The sequence below is a fragment of the Rhineura floridana genome, chromosome 15 (assembly GCF_030035675.1).
Source record: "Rhineura floridana isolate rRhiFlo1 chromosome 15, rRhiFlo1.hap2, whole genome shotgun sequence".
Classification (NCBI taxonomy): domain Eukaryota; kingdom Metazoa; phylum Chordata; class Lepidosauria; order Squamata; family Rhineuridae; genus Rhineura; species Rhineura floridana.
In genome coordinates, this window is record NC_084494.1 from 34,953,176 (window position 1) to 34,968,727 (window position 15,552).

Sequence of the window (15,552 nt, forward strand, 5' to 3'; positions counted from 1 at the left end):
GCCCTTGGAAGGTTAGGGAATACGGCCGTCAGGCTAAGAACGTTCCCCTGCTCGTGTCTGCTCTGACAGCAGCTGCCCTGCCTCTCAGCAAGAGAATCTCTAAGCGTATTATACATATTACTTCCAGATAAGAACCCTGAAACTTATATATGCATAACCCAAGGTATGCAGAATGCTACGGGGGAACTTTGGAAAACTGGATATTAAAATTTCTCCCTCAAACTGGGGGACTGAAAAAAGAAGAGCCTTTGCACAACTTTTCACTGTCTTGGCCCTTCTCAGAATCTCCCAGCTGAATCAACTGATCTCCCATTTCCTTCCCCCAGTGAAGGTGCTGCTGTCAGCCTCCCTACAAGACAGCCATTATGGCCAGTGCCTTCTCTAACAGCGCCTGCTGGGGTAAATAGGCAATTTGTCCAGTGAACAAGCAGTATCCGCAACAGCTGAGAATTCATCAATGCAAGATTAATGGAATTTGTGAACACAAGGCAGGCCGGCAGCCACGGTAATTTGCAAAGGGTGACAGGCTGTTTTCTTGTATTTTTTGTATTGGAATGTTTATTATGTTTGTCATTAATTCATGTTTTAAGTGATTGATAGGTGGTTTTATGATGATTTTAAATATTAAATATCAAACTGAGTTATTTGTTGGATTGTTTTGAAATGCTTTTATATTGATGTAGTGATTTGTATTTTTGTTCTGCCGAGGGCCACTTTGAGCATATTTATATGGTAAAGTGACATACAAACGTTAATATTAACAACAAAGATTGCTTGAAAAGGAGATTAGACAAATTTATGGAGGATGGACCTGTCTCAGGATGGCTATATAGTACCTCCAGGATTAGAGAGGCAGAATGCCTCTCAAGTAGCTGGGTAGCAACAGCAGGAGAGTTCTATTGCCCTCAAGTTCTGCTTTTGGATTTCAGTGTGGTGTAATGGTTAAGGTGCAGACTATGACCTGGGAGACCAGGGTTCAAATCCCCAACTGAGCTATGAAGCTCACTGGGTGTCCTTGGGCCAGTCATTGTCTCTCAGCCTAACCTACCTCACAGGGTTGTTGTGAGGATAAAACAGGGAGGGGAGAATCGCACACACCATCTTGCAGGAAAGGTGGGATATGAATATCTAAGAAATAATATAAAATAAGTTTCCCAGAGACATTTGACTGGCCCTTGTCAGGAGGAGGGTGCCGGGCCAGGTAGGCCTTTTGTCTGAGCCGGGAGAGCAGGGGATGGCAGTGATGCCGAGACACGAGACAGAGACGTTACGGGGGAAAAATGTTTATTACAAAATAGAATCACTGCACACAGCACCACACATGGGGGAAAATGTTATCAGAACACAGGCAGGCAGGCAAAACAGGCAACCACCATCCATTTCTGAGATCAGGCGCTGAGAGAGAATTTCCGGGAATGTTCAGAAGAGGTCCCGCATAAAGGTTATGAACAAGCCTGTTAAGAGGGGAAGTCAACGCAACCCCCAGCTGCATTTGCCACTTCCAAAGGCACCCAGGCTCAAGGGAGACATCCCAACTGGGCAAAGGACATCAGCTGGAAACCAGATCCACGGCTGAGGAAACCAAGATGTCGTCTGACACCCCCCCGTCCAACCCAACAGAGACATCGACTAAACAGGCTGGGCAAAAGTGGTTTTAAAAAAGTGTCTTTGTCAGTTGCGCTTCCCTTAGGTGCCTGCCCGGGCAGAGAAGTAAAACAGATGATGGGAGCCCAGCCTGCTTTGTTTTAAACACTGGGATCTCCCACAGGCAGCACGGCCATTTTTAGGCTAATCTGCAATCTCCCCCTTGGCCATTCTTTTGAGCCAAGAAATTCCTACCCTCGCCTCTGTCGGGAGCCTTTTCACCCGAAACCAACAGCACTCGGCCCCTCCGTGCCAGACAGGAGCCTGGAAGCTTCTGGAGGAAGAGGGAGCAACTCAATAAAAGGAAAGTGGGTTTTTTTGTCCCAGGCTGGTGCAAAGGAAGGAATGCTTTCACATAAGCAGCAAGAGGGAGCACCTGCAGTTTGCTCTCAGGCTGAAATCTGTTTCGTTTTTTAAACCAAAGGGGCAGGAGAGGAGACAGAATTAAGAGGAGGGAGGTCTTATGAAAAATGGGTGACATCTGATAGCCAAGGGGCACTTTCTCTCTCACACCCCATCTTTAAAGGCAAGATGGACTTTGAAAAAGGACTAAGGAAAGCCAAAGGTTTCAATCCCCTTCCGTATGTCTAGCACACTGCAGTCCCCTCCCCACCCCAGGTCCTAAGCAGCATGAGAGAGCAGGAAGAAAAACTCTCTAAAGTTTCTAGTCCCTCAAGAAGACACCCGCTTATGTAAAACACGGTGTGTACCTTCTGTGTGTGAATGTTTACAGATCCATGATTCCCACCACCAAATCATCCCTTTCAGGCCCATCGCCTTGCATACACAAGGCAGAAGGAGAGCTGCAAACTGGGGGCGGGTGGGAAAGGATGCGCTCTGTATTTTGGCCTGTTCTCGGTTGTGGTGCAGTCACGCCCCACCAGAGTGACCAACAGCCCCCTTGCTTTGTTCTGCGTCAGGGGCTACGTTCGCGTCTCAAGTTTATTCATGTACTCCTGCAGCGCCTGTAGCCGGGCATCAATCTCCGAGAGGTCAGCCGACGGCTCGTCATACAAATTCTCTGTCAGACAAGACAACCGATATTACCCTGTGTGGGGCCCAAAGACAGGGGCGCAACTTTGTGGGCAAACCCTAGAGAGAGGAAGGGCTCTGGCTTGTGGATGGTAAAGCACACGCTTTGGATACAGAAGGTCCTAGATCCAACCTGACATCGCCAGGCAGGGCTGGGACTGTCCCCCATCGGAAAACCTGAAGAGCCACTGTCAGTCAATGATGGGCCAATGGTCTAATTTAGTATAAGGCAGGTTCTTATGTTGAGTGGGGATTTGACTTCACCGTCACCCAGAGAGGTCCCTCCAACCCACCCCAGTCTCTGCACCATCTTAGCTAAAGGCACTATTGGACACCCCCGCAGGGTTTACCTTTGTCTGCTCGCTTGGCTGTGGTGGGGGTACTAGCCAGGCACTTCCTGTGACCACTCTCTGCCTGGGGAACCTGCATGGTGAACAAGAAGCACCTGCCCATTATCTGTTTCAGCTTAAAAAAAGATAGAAGCCAAGATCCCCCGAGGTCCAGGAGGTCCAGTGGACAACAAGCCCTGGGTCAAGCACTTTTCTGGAAGAGGGACCCTCACGCCACTTGCCACTTACCACGGTGCTGCCATTCCAAGATGAGGAACTCAACGGCTTCCTGCCCCTTGCCAATCGCTTCCTGCCCCTGAGGGACGAAATGGAAATGGACCGCCTTCAAGTCAATCCCGACTTATGGCGACCCTATGAACAGGGTTTTCATGGTAAGCGGTATTCAGAGGGGGTTGGCCATCGCCTCCCTCTGAGGCCAAAAGGCAGTGACTGATTTTAGCAGGAAGACACCTGATGAACCCATGCAATTTACAGGTCGCCCACCCCTCCATCAGGCCCCGCCTTCCCTCTGCCCAATTTCCTTACCTTGGCACAACAGGTTCAGAGTAATCATCCAGTTCACTCCCTGAGCTTGCAGATGAGCGCCGGCTGCGGAAGCTTTCCACTGCAGAAAAAGAGTGCATTTGAGGTGAGATCAAGTGACATGCAAGCCCTGCCTGTGGTGATTAACCTGGAAAGGCCGTTTTGTGCATGCAAGGCACCCAAATGTTGTACGTGTATGTGTAAACTTGGGTCTTAGAATATATAAAATGGGCGTAATGTACAAAATGAAAACAGGCGGTACATAACCTACCTGTAACAAGTTAAAATCTGACTGTCACCTACAAGAATCTCTCCCTGCTATTTGCTAAACTGCTGCAATGTCATGGAAAGTTGGCAGACATTTGGAAGCCCAGGGTGAAATTGACAGCAAAAGGATAGGGATACACAGCATAGCTTTTGTAAGGGAGTGGAAGAATGGGGAAACCCTCCCACAGGATGGGCCGTGCCCTGCTGGCAAGGAAGGAGCGGGCAGCAACCAGAAGCTCTGGAGACTGGCAGAACGTTGGCAAGAAAAGTGAATCTCACCTATGAACTAGCAAAGCCAAAGGAGAATGGCTGTAGACATCTCAGCTCCAACTCCTGCATATCTTCCTGCTGTGCTTTTGTATTTTAATGTCTTTTTATCTTATTGTGATCTTAAACTATTGTAAGCCTGGACACCTCCCTGCCCATGATGCTTTCCTCCCCAGCTCCACCAGCCTTAAGCCATCCAAAGACCTCCTGCCGCTCTGGCCTGCCTGGAACGGCCTTCCAGAACACCTGCCTGATGCCACCTCTCTGACTTCCTCCACAAAGTCCACCTTGTCGGCAGAGCCCGAGTTCTCAGGCCATCCTATAACACAGCCAAGTACAAGAGCACACAGAATGGAGTTGACTGAATATTCCTCCCTGTTCACCTCCGCCTTGCCGCGTCCCTCCCTTTGTCAAATTTAGACTGTAACCTCGAGGCAGGGACTTGGCACTGTGTGTGCTGATGGTTCTCCATAATTAGCTGTGTAGCACAGACGCAGGAGCAGCATCCCAGTGAGACACACCTGAAGAACTCCTGCCCCGGCTTTTCCCCAGGCCGCACGCGCTGAAAGCCGACGGGCCCCTGGGCTGCGTGCGGTGGTGCCACCCGCTAGGTGGGGTGTCTCCCATTCCCCGTCGCAGGCATCGCTTGCTGAGGTGAGAAAGGATAAATTAGCCAAACAACATCCCCATGGCTGGTTCCTGCAGCCGATGGGCCACAGCTGAGGACTGCTGGGCAGGCAGGGGGAGCCAACTCTAGAGAAGAGTGACTCACTTTTTCTGCTCCGTTTCCTTCTGCTTGCGCTCCTTGGCCTTCACAAAGGCTGTGGGGTCAAAGCGGGGCGCCCGGCTGCCTACAGGAGGGAGAAAGACATAAACAGACATCTTATCAAGAGTTCTGTCCAGTCTGCTTACAGGGCACCACTCACAGGACTGAGCCTGGGCTTACTTGGCAGCTCAGAGAAAGGAGGACTTCCTGGAGAGGCTCTTTTGGCCTGCAGAGAGTTTGCAAATCCATAACCCCTTGCCTGAGGCAGGATGCTGGGATTGTGGGTAATCTGCTCCTTCCTAGAGGGCTGCGGGGAACGGCATGTAGGAAGGGGGATCCACTCCTCTCACCTGCAGGTGATGGGGACTGGCGGGGGAGGCCACCCTGGCTCCTGCTGCGCCCCTCCCTGGAGGTGGACCGCTGCCGGCTGGGCCCCCAGGCTCCACTGCGCTCCCGGGAGTTCGACCGCTCCTCCGAGGTGGAGCGGCAGCCGTCTCTCTTCTTGGTGCCGGCTCGGGTCAGGGTGGGGGGAGCAAAGGTGCGTGAGGATGTGGAATGGTTTTGAGGAGACAGTCCGCAGGGGGTGAAGCGCCTGGGAAGGGAAGAGAATCAAACGCTCTCGGCTAGAGAAGAGGAGCCTGTGTTCGGCACATGAGACAGCAGAGAAACTGGTATTTAAGGGCCTGCATCCAACCACAAACAGAGTGATTGGCCAGGAGTGCTCACCCTTTCTTGTATAAGGCCAGCTCATTGGTCAGGTTCTTCACACGGATCCGGAAGCTCCTCTCCGTTGCTTTCATCTCCGCCAGCTGGAGCAGACAGAAAGATCTCAGAGTCTTACGTAAAGAGTCAGGTTGAGAAATTGAGAGTATTTTTTTTAGTACTTATTTACTTCTTAAATTCATTAAGTTGCTTTTCTTCACCAAAGTGAACCCAAAGCGACTTACAAGCAATATTAAATATTAAAGTGCAGTCAGTACCTAGGGGTGAAGGGTGGATAGTTTTGGCTGAAACCAGTATTTTTGGGGGGGGGCTCATCTTGGTGGCCAGCTACAGGAGGAGGAATGGTCTGCCGTCAACCCCTCCTCACCACGGCCCTCCTGGGGGCCCAGGTGGGTGATGAGATGGGACGCACCAGATCACATCTTTTACACCAGGGCCAGGCAGACTTCAGGCTGTTGAATCTCCTTTTTAAAAAAAAACTTGAACCCCCAGAGCCAAGTGGAAAAGACACACAGAATTAAAGAACAGGCACAGAATTTGTTTTCAGTATCAGAACTGAACCGAGTTCAGGCAAGCCCTTTCCCCAAAAAGTACACTCCCTAGTTAGCTTTTCTCGCTTCAGTTGCCTAAGATAGGCAGGAAAATTTGTTTTGTTGTTTCTGTTGTTTTGCAGCCGGGAGTCAGAAACCCTGGCTACCCTACTGCAAATCACCCAAAGATCTACCAGTAGATCCTGATCTCTCTCTCGGTTTACACAACATGCTGCAGTTCTGGAACAGCAAAGAAAAAAGGGCAAGACGCGGCACTGGTGGGCAGAGGATTCACTTTCCTGTCAAACTTGGTTTTACGCATTACGGCTTTAAGGCAGCCTTCCCCAGCCTGGTGCCCTCCCAATGTTTTGGACTACAACTCCCAGCATCCCTGACTGCTGGCGATACTGGCTGAAGCTCATGGGAGTTGGAGTCTAATGCAGCTGGAGGGCAGCAGGTTGGTCTTAAAGATATGCTTGGAAGTGTGAACCATCTGCCCTGCTGGCATTCCGGGGGAGGGGGGGAGCTATTATGTCCAGCAATTGGGAGCAGAGCTTCCAAGCAGAGATCCTCGCCCCTCTCCAGGACCAGCAAAATGGAATTTTGCAGAAATAAGCACTGTCACGTTTATGTGCGCTGTTCATTCAGGTCGCAGAATTCAGCATTTCCAGGCTGCAGAATTGTTCAATTCTTTTGCAGCACAGAGTACGCACAGCACAGCCCACATAACACTTCTGAGCACACTCTTGCCCCACCCAGCAGACGGAGGGTATCCCGCAAGATCACGGTCCAGCCCACCTCATCAGCCAGCTGCCGGCTCTCCTGCAGACGCTTGCTAGCGAGTCGCTGGTGCTTTGCCCTCTCCTTGGTCAGCTCCTCCTCGAGACTCTGCACAACCTTCTTGAGGATCTTGACTTCCTTCAGGGCGCTGCTCTTGCTGGTCAGCTTAAGCTCCTCCTGCATGTTCTGCAGGGCTGTCTCCGCCGACTGCTTCTCCTCCAAGGCGAGCTGCAGCCTGCCAAGGTGGAGCCAGTCAGGATCTCAGGAGTGGGAAACAGAGAACCAAGTCCTTGCGAGACCTGAGATCTGAGCTTGCCTGTACCAGAGGTTTAGCAAAGGTATTTTAACTAAGATGAGCTGTGGGTTTAACAGAGCCTTTGTTTTGATGCAGCCTGTTTTAGCTCTTGCCGCTTTTTTAAAAATTTAGGAATTCAAAGCTACACTCTTCATCTCTTACTGTGTTGCACCAGAAAGTGAACATTTCTCTTAAAAGCATTTCCAGACTGATATAAGGGCTGCTTGAACAAATGTAGATTTTTTAACAATGATTGTTTTATTGCCACTTTTGATGCTTGCCTCTGTTTGGATTTTTGGACTGAGGTGGGTGGATTGTTCGATCTTACTGCTCTTTGGAGTTTCCTTCAACATTTTATAGGAAAACAACAGATAAATTTGGTAAATTTAAGGGTTAGTTTTGTGGGGGGTTTAATGGTAGAGATACAAAGGTCAGAACAAAGATTCAGGGAGAAAAACTGGTCTTAACATGCATTTCTCTGGTTCAAAAGGAGCATTTACATGTCTGTGACCTACCCACCAGATCTCTTATTGCTCCCAAAGTTGTGAATTGCAGTCCTCCAGAGCCTCTCCCTTCCTACAAAACCCCCAAGACCATCCACCCTCCCTGGAACCCAGGAGAAACTCCAGCAGTCCTGAATGTCACCCACTAGCCATCACACACTGATCTCCTAGTACACCAGGTGGCCCAGTCCCTAAATGCCTGGACCAGGCATCACCCTCAAGGCAAATTCAGAAGGCAGTGTGGGTGTCCCATGTCCAGGACAGCAGATGACCCAGACGCCAACACAGATTGCCTCAGGTTAACCCTCCCTCACCCCTCTCCCACTCACTCATCTCGGAGCCGGCGGATCTCCACATCCCGGAAATCCTTGCCTGGCTTTGCCTTCAGCATGGCCAGCTCTTCCTTTAGTTCCCGGATCACCTTCTGCAGGACAACCGGGTCTGGCTTCCCCATGTAGGGCAGCGGTAGCGGGTAGTGGATCCTGCCGAGAAATGAGGAAAGGGAACCACGGCTCACAAACCCCGCTGTGGACGCCAGGAAATGCCACGGCTCAGTGGGCAGGACTGGCACTTGTGCCAAACTGTCACCGTGTTTGGCCTCGGAGAACAACCGTCCCCTCCCAAGACTGGGCTGGCTAGCAACCCCTGATGGCATCTGCTGGGAAGGGACAGCCAAACCCAAACTGCAACACTGGAGACAGTGGGGGAAAGGCAGCATCTCCTGCTTCTTATCTTGAATGCTTATTCGGAGAGTCCTTCCCTTGCTCTACCCCAGCTCCTCCCGCTCTGTAGTTCAGCCTGTCGCCAACCTGGTGCCCTGCGGCCCTTTTGGACTACAACTCCCATGGGCCCCAGCCAGCTGTGGCTGCTATAGTCCTTGACCTCCGGCCTTTTCTTGCTATGAGACAGCCAGGAAGCTCCACGGACAGTCCTGGGCTCAGAGGCAGAAGGAGGGGACTCTGCTCCTTTCTCCTTGTCTGTCTTTTGGATGTGGAAAGGAAAGGGTGAAAAGCACCCTGGCCTTCCACCTCCTCCTTCCTCTTGGGGAGCGAAGGAAGGGACCGGCTTCATCGGGTTGCTTCCCTCCCCTGCTATAAAGCCACAGTGGCACTCAGGCCCTGTCTCCCACAAGATATCTGGGGTCTTGCAGAGAATGTGGGTTTGCCTGTCCCCATCACACCCGCAACACAGCCACAGCCAGCCGGCAGCAGGCACAGTGGCCACTTCCCAGCCAAGAGACTGTCTGGGACCAGGACCCACGTTCAGGATCCAGCCTTCACCTGTCAAATTCCACTGAGTAGATCAATATGAGGTAGCGTTTGGAGCTCAGCGGGGAGTTCTTGGCAGCAGAGGTGTGCCGGGGGGCCACCCCAATCTTCCTGTTCCTCAGCGACTCCAGGTCTGTGTAAGTGAGAAGGTCCAGAGTAACTGACTCGCTGCTCTGTAGGAGAAACACACAGTCAACTGCCCATCAAGGCCCATTTACACAACCAGGATAGTCCTATCCTGGACTAAGTGCCTCTGGAACTAAGAAAAGGAATTCAGAGATGCAGGACAGAAACAGGGTGATGGAGAGAGAAAGAAAAAAGTCCAGGAACCTGGCAGGAACACCCTAAGCCAGGGGGAGCCAATGGGGTGCCCCCCCAGATGTTGCTGGACAACCATCAGCCCCAGTCTGATAGCCAGTGGTTAAGCACGATGGGAGTGGTAGTCCAACAACATCTGCAGGGCACCATGTTGGCTATCCCTGCTCTAAACTGTCAGAGTAGTACATTTTACAGCACACTTCTCCAATCTGCTGCCCTCCAGATGTTTTGGACTACAACTCTCATCAGCCCCATCCACATCAGATGGGGGGCAGGAAGAGGATGACTGTTCCCACTATCCATTTTTATTACTTTTTTATCCTCTCCTTCCTTCAAAATATTCAGGGAAGCACAGAAGGTCCTTCCCTCCCCCTTTCCAATCTCAAAACAACTCAGTGAGGTAGGTTAGGCTGAGAGAGGCAGTGACTGGCCCAAGTCCACCTAACAAGCTCTGAGCAGGTGTTTGTGTGTGTGTGTGAAGCTGGGTCTCCTCACTCCTTCCCTTACACAGTATCTCCTACATCACACTTTGTGCCACTTTGGTTTGGGAAAGGAGAGCGTTTAGTGAGAGTAAAGCAAGGCTGGTGAGGATTGTGGCCAGTGGAGAGTCCCAAGGGCCAAATAAAGAGGTCTGAAGGGCCACACTCAGTTCCCCATCCCACTGTAAGCCCACAAGTGCACGCAGTGGCGGCTGGTAGCTCCATGCCAGTGGGGCAGCGGAATCTGCTCCAGGTTTTAGTCCGAACTTTCAAGGAGCTGTCCAAGGTGCTCAGTTCCTTGAAAGTTCAGACTAAATCTTGGAGCAGATTACGCTGCCCCACTGACATGGAACCACCAGCCCCACTGACAGCATGCAAAAAACCTCCATCAGCCCACCTTCAGAATACAGTAGGTGGTAGGTGGTAGGGAAGGGCTGAGGGGGACAGAAGTGGAGAGTAAGCTTAGAAAGGAAGCAAAGTTCAAGAAATACGGGAAACGCTGCCCGAGACACATTTTCAGATGCTCAGGGCTTTTCCATTTGGCACACAGAAGGGAAGCGATCAACGGAAGGAGCTGGCCCGAAGCCAAATCGAGCTTTACCTGGACAAGGGCTGACTCCAACATGCTGCAAAAGATCCCAAACTGCTTGAAATTCCCAGTCTTGTGAGTGAGGTCTTCAATGACTAAGGGAAAAGAAGTAAGTAACAAGAGAGACGCATGTCTACACAGCGCACCTCGCTTGGGGAACATGGAGCTACAACCTCCCAGCAGAATTGGGGGAAACCAGGAGGCCTCTCGCCGGCTCTGAGCTGGAAGGGAAGGACAGGTGAGCTGGCTCATCTCTGCACCTGCCAGGTACTCCAAAGCAGAGAAAGTATTTCCTGCTGCCTCTCACCAGCCCCACGCTTGAAGGGGGCAGCTGAGGTGCTTCCGTTTGCCCCATTTGCATAGCAGCCTGAGGTCAGACCCTACCCCTTGGGGCTTGGCATTTGCTGGAAACTGCAATGGTTGGGTTGCCCACCCCAAAATTTGTTCACTTCTGCAGGGACGTTACACCCACCTCTGGCTCAAAGCTCCATCCCTGTAGGACAGAGTGCTGCTGCATGGTGGGGCATTTGCTCCTAGTCCCCAAATAGTTCAGGCAGGTGCTGCAGCATGGGTGGAACTAGGTCCAAGATGCCGCCGCTCACCTGCGCTGTGGCCTCCCCTACTCTGACCTCATCCACCTCTCAGGATTCCCCCTGCCCCCTGCCCCCTGCCCGCAATCCCCATTACTCACAAGCAGCATCAAACTCCCCTCGCCACTGATCCGTAGTGAGCCGGTCTTCCACTTCTACTTCCAGAAGGTTTCCATCCACCGTCATCCGAACGACATGCTCGACGCCACGGAAAACGTAGTCAGCTTGCAGCCCGTGCAGCTTGGCCATGGTGGACCCAACAATCTCTCCGCCTGTCTTGCAAGGCGAGAAGTTCACAACTTTTGAATGCCAACCTTCCACTCACAATTGTCTATGTGGGGTAAAATGAGTGCAAGGAAACTTACAAGCCAAATGTGAAGTCAATGACAGCCCTCCCCCATCAATAGTCCTTTTGAAGATGGTTTGCCTCACATTACTGCACTGGGAAGTGAGACAAACATTTCTCCCAGGGCAGAATAACCAATAACTCTGATCTATTAATTGTTTTTGTCTTCCCCTATAGGGTACCGCTTGGCTTCCTTGGTGGAGTTACTTAGTGCTATTGCTCTGCTTGTATTTTCCTGCCTTTGTCTCAAGGCCCAGAGAGACAATATTGGATTGAATATGGCTGTGAAAACTTAAAAAATTAGGGAGGAAAGACATAATATTGCAGGGGGGGGCACACAGAGAGGAGGGTGGAGAAACTGTGAGAATTAGCATTAACAGGGGAGCATATTTAGCATTAATTAATGCTTGAGGGCATCTGGTTGGCCACTCTGTGAACAGAATGCTGGACTAGGGCCTTTGGCCTGGTCCAGCAGGGCTGTTCTGATGTTATTAATGGGGGTGGTGTTAATTAATATTTAGCATTAGTAGGGAGCTTTCATTAGCAGGAATGGCAGGCAATAATTGGCATTAATGCACTGGTAACCTCCAGGCTGGTTTACTGTAATGCATTCTACGTGGGGCTGCCCTTGAGGTGGGTCCAGAAGCTGCAGTTGATGCAGAACATGGCAGTGCCACTGCTCACTGGGGAAGCAAATAGCCAACATGTCACCCTGCTGCTGAAAGAACTGCACTGGCTGCCTATTAGCTACCAGGCCAAGTTTCAAGTTCTGGTTTGGTGCAGTTTGGGACGAGGATACACGAAAGATCATCTTACCACTTATATATATAGCCACCCTATTTTCTGTGATGTTGTTTAGATTGTTTTTAACGTTTTTTAATTATGTGTTTTAAAGTTGCTGTAACCTGCCCTGGGACCTTTGGGTGAAGGGTGGCTAATGAATTCTAATAATAATAACAATGACATACAGTCGATCACTGCGCTCTGCAGGTGAAGGCCTCCTGCAGATACCATTTTATCAGGAGGTCAGTTCCACACAATGTAGGAAGTGGACCTTTAGTCTAGTGGCACCGACCCTTTGAATACTGAATTCCCTCCCTTTGAATATTAAGACAAGAGCTGCCTCTGTTATCTTTTTGGTGTCTACTGAAGACCTTCCTCTTTCGACAAGCCTTTTAAGTAGAGACCTTATCCCAGTCTGCGTCTGAGCTGGAATTGCTTGTTAAGGTATTTTTTAAAAAGATGTTTTAAGAATGCTTTATTTTTAAGAGGTTTTAAGTGTCTTGTCCCTTATATACTGCCCTAGGCTCCTTCTGGGCAAGACAGAAATAATAATAATAATAATAATAATAATAATAATAATAATAATAACAACAACAACAACAACAACAACAGCAGCAAGGAGGTGACTATTCAGATGGGAAGAGGCTACTTCTGGAGGTATGTTGAGGCAGTCAGGCATCTTCTTAAATCCTTAATGGGGCACATTAATTAATTAACATTAATTACCGCTTGTGGGCTTCCCATACAGGGGTCTGGTTGACCTGCACAGAGAACGGGAGGCTGGACTAGATGGGCTTTTGGCCTGACACAGAAGGGCTTTCCTCAGGTCCTTAATTTAGGGGGGAGGGTAATTAGCATTAATTAATTAACATTAATGCCTGAGAGTTAATTAGCATTAATTTGGGGGGGAGGCGACTATTAGGGCACAGCGGGAGGGGCAAGTACTTTGACGGAAGGGGAATAACAGGGAGGGGGCCCCGACCAGCCACTTACCTGCGCGCCGGTCCCCCTTCAACCGCCGCTCCTGGCGAAAGGCTCCTCCTCGCCGCTCTCCCATTGGCCACCCGCTCCAGAGTTTCTGCGCCGCCATTGGCTCCCAGCAACGCCGGTCATCTCCCTGGTGCCATCGGACGCGACGCTTGCCGTCAGTCAACAAGATGGGACCGCCCCTAATACGAAGCCCCTCCCCTCCCTCTTCTTGCGTCTGGGGAAGGGGCGTGGGCTGCCCTATCCAAGTCGAGCAATATGGAAAAGCGGCGCTTATTGGTTCAGGTATCCTTGGCAATCAAGTTAAGAAGCCCGCCCTGAACTACGCCCGCCTCTCGAAGCCGGCTATTGGCGACTCTGCTTGTCACTCGTCGAGGCTCCGAAGATCCGCCTATGGAGAGACGCCTAAGGTGGGCGCGGAACTGCGCTGCTCTATTGCCCTCTCGTGGCTGTTGAGCGCGTTGCTGTTCATGCACCTGAGCGGCCAGCCCAGAGAAGGAGCTCTCCAGCTCTGAAGGGCGCTGGGAATCCGAGATGCGATGGGGCGGGCAAGCAGGAGGTACGTGCGATGGGGAGAGGGAAGGGAGCCGTGCTGGTGGAGGGCTCAAAGTGAAAACGAAACCTCCTGCGCTCAGTAAAGCCAACGCGTATTAATGCCCGCCAGGTGAGATTTTAAAACAACTCATTCCATTTAAGCTCACATTTAAAAGTTCTTGTGCTGCCGCTTGGTACGTAGCATTTACAGGCTCACTGGTTTTATTCAACCCTCTCAGTCTGTGCTGGCAACTGAAGATCTTTGCCGTGCAGTCCTACACAAGGCTTACTCTAATGTGCAACTAGGCACATTTTGTGCAATGTCAAAACTATTTGCGCAGTGAGAAGTAAGTTTTTGTGCAGTGTGATCACATGGGATGTGATAAGGAGCTAGGTAGTTTCTAAAAAAGAAATCGATGAGAAAAGTCAAAAAGTAATAGACAAAAAAGATAAATATTGGTTCCGTTCAAGTCTTCACAATCTTATACTACTAGTCAGTGTTTTCTCGGTAAAAAAATGAGGTGCCAGTACTTGTATCTGGATAAAAGATAAAAATGGGTGCCAGCACAAAATGGCTAGCATAGGCAGCAAAAAAGAGGTACTGGTGAGTATTGTCTCTCTCACACACACAAAAAGCCTTGTGTATAGTATATTATGGGACAAACTACTTGACTCGTTTGGGGACAGGCAGTGTGCTGACTGCTTCTGCAGCAGAAAAAAAGCTTACAGTAAACCCTAATCCTATACACAATCCTCCGAATTCAGACATCAGCACCATTCAACCTAATCCAGTTTATGTCTGAGCACTCACGCATAGGGAGAACTCTCCTGAATCAGGCCAAAGGTCCAGCTAGTCCAACATCCTGGGTCTCACAATAGCTAATCACATGCCTATAGGGGAAGTCCACAAGCGCGATATGAGTGTCACAGGACTCTTCCCACTTGTGATTCCCAGCAACTGGGATACTGCTGCCAACTGTGGAGGCATAGCTGAGCCAAGCCATCGTGGCTAGTAGCCATTGATAGCCTTATCCCCCATGCCTCTTTTAAAGCCATCTAAGTTGGTGACCATCATTGCCTCTTGTGGGAGCAAATCCCATAGTTTTACTATGTGCTATGAGACAAAGAACTTTTTTTATTGTTTTTATTGATTTCATAGTAATTTAACATGAATAATATGATACAAAAAGACATCAATTTAACTTTAATACCCTCCCCCCTCTCCCCACTTTAGAGCCAATTCCTGTTTTGATTCGGTTTATGTGCTATGTTATGGAAAGTGTATTGGTAAGTATTGGTATACAGGTGATTATTGTAGTGAATGAAAATTAAATACAATATTAACATGAGATGGTTTAAAATTGTAGGAGTATTATTATTCGTTTAGGAAAACCAGATAGTTTTTGCAGATGAAGAAAGCTGGGTATGTAGGTCTCGTTGTGAGGTGTATTCCATGTAGTTCCACCATACTGACGTGAGCAATTCCGGTTTTGCAGCACCTCTTAGAAATCGAAGATGCAGCGTGATTTTGTCCAATATAGCTATCGTCCATATTTTGTTGAACCAAATCTGCAAGTTAAGTCCATCTTGATTTTTCCAGTATTGTAATATTGTTAGTCTCGCTGCTATGAGTAGTTTACATAACAGATGTTTTGATTTTAATGTTTTGTTTTCATCTTTGAATAAAGATAATAAAAATAGTTCCGGTGTTAAGTGTATTTTTTCTTTCGTAATGTTGTTAAGTTCGGTATGTACTGAAGTCCAAAATTTTTTGATCTGTGGGCAACTCCACCATAGGTGGAAGTATGTTCCTTTCTGATTGCATCCTCTCCGACATAAGGGAGATGTTGATGAAGATATATGAGAGAGTTGTCCTGGTGTATAATACCATCTGTGAATTGTTTTCAGCATAGTTTCTTTATGTGTTGCAGAAATTGTTTTGCTGTGTTTAGAATGAAAGATTGAAGGTCATTCAGATG

At 49.5% G+C, this 15,552-nt stretch overlaps 1 protein-coding gene across 5 annotated transcripts; it reads right to left on the reverse strand.

Moving 5' to 3' along the window:
• Positions 1-1,267: 1,267 nt before the first annotated feature.
• CCDC61 (coiled-coil domain containing 61) lies at positions 1,268-13,202 on the reverse strand. 5 transcript variants are annotated; one of them, XM_061597523.1, is made up of 14 exons: positions 13,046-13,202; positions 11,025-11,195; positions 10,346-10,428; positions 8,960-9,120; positions 8,009-8,161; positions 6,900-7,116; positions 5,575-5,657; positions 5,199-5,440; positions 4,855-4,933; positions 4,604-4,731; positions 3,552-3,630; positions 3,255-3,321; positions 3,027-3,099; positions 1,268-2,665 (listed from the first exon to the last, which is right to left on the reverse strand). In XM_061597523.1, exons 1-14 carry the CDS (start codon positions 13,140-13,142, stop codon positions 2,568-2,570), a joined length of 1,731 nt encoding a protein of 576 aa, XP_061453507.1. In that variant the 5' UTR covers positions 13,143-13,202; the 3' UTR covers positions 1,268-2,567. The 5 variants fall into 5 exon arrangements, with proteins under 5 accessions (XP_061453507.1, XP_061453510.1, XP_061453509.1 ...); XM_061597526.1 differs by having other exon boundaries at positions 11,025-11,199; positions 13,046-13,134; XM_061597525.1 differs by having other exon boundaries at positions 11,025-11,254; positions 13,046-13,112.
• Positions 13,203-15,552: the final 2,350 nt, after the last annotated feature.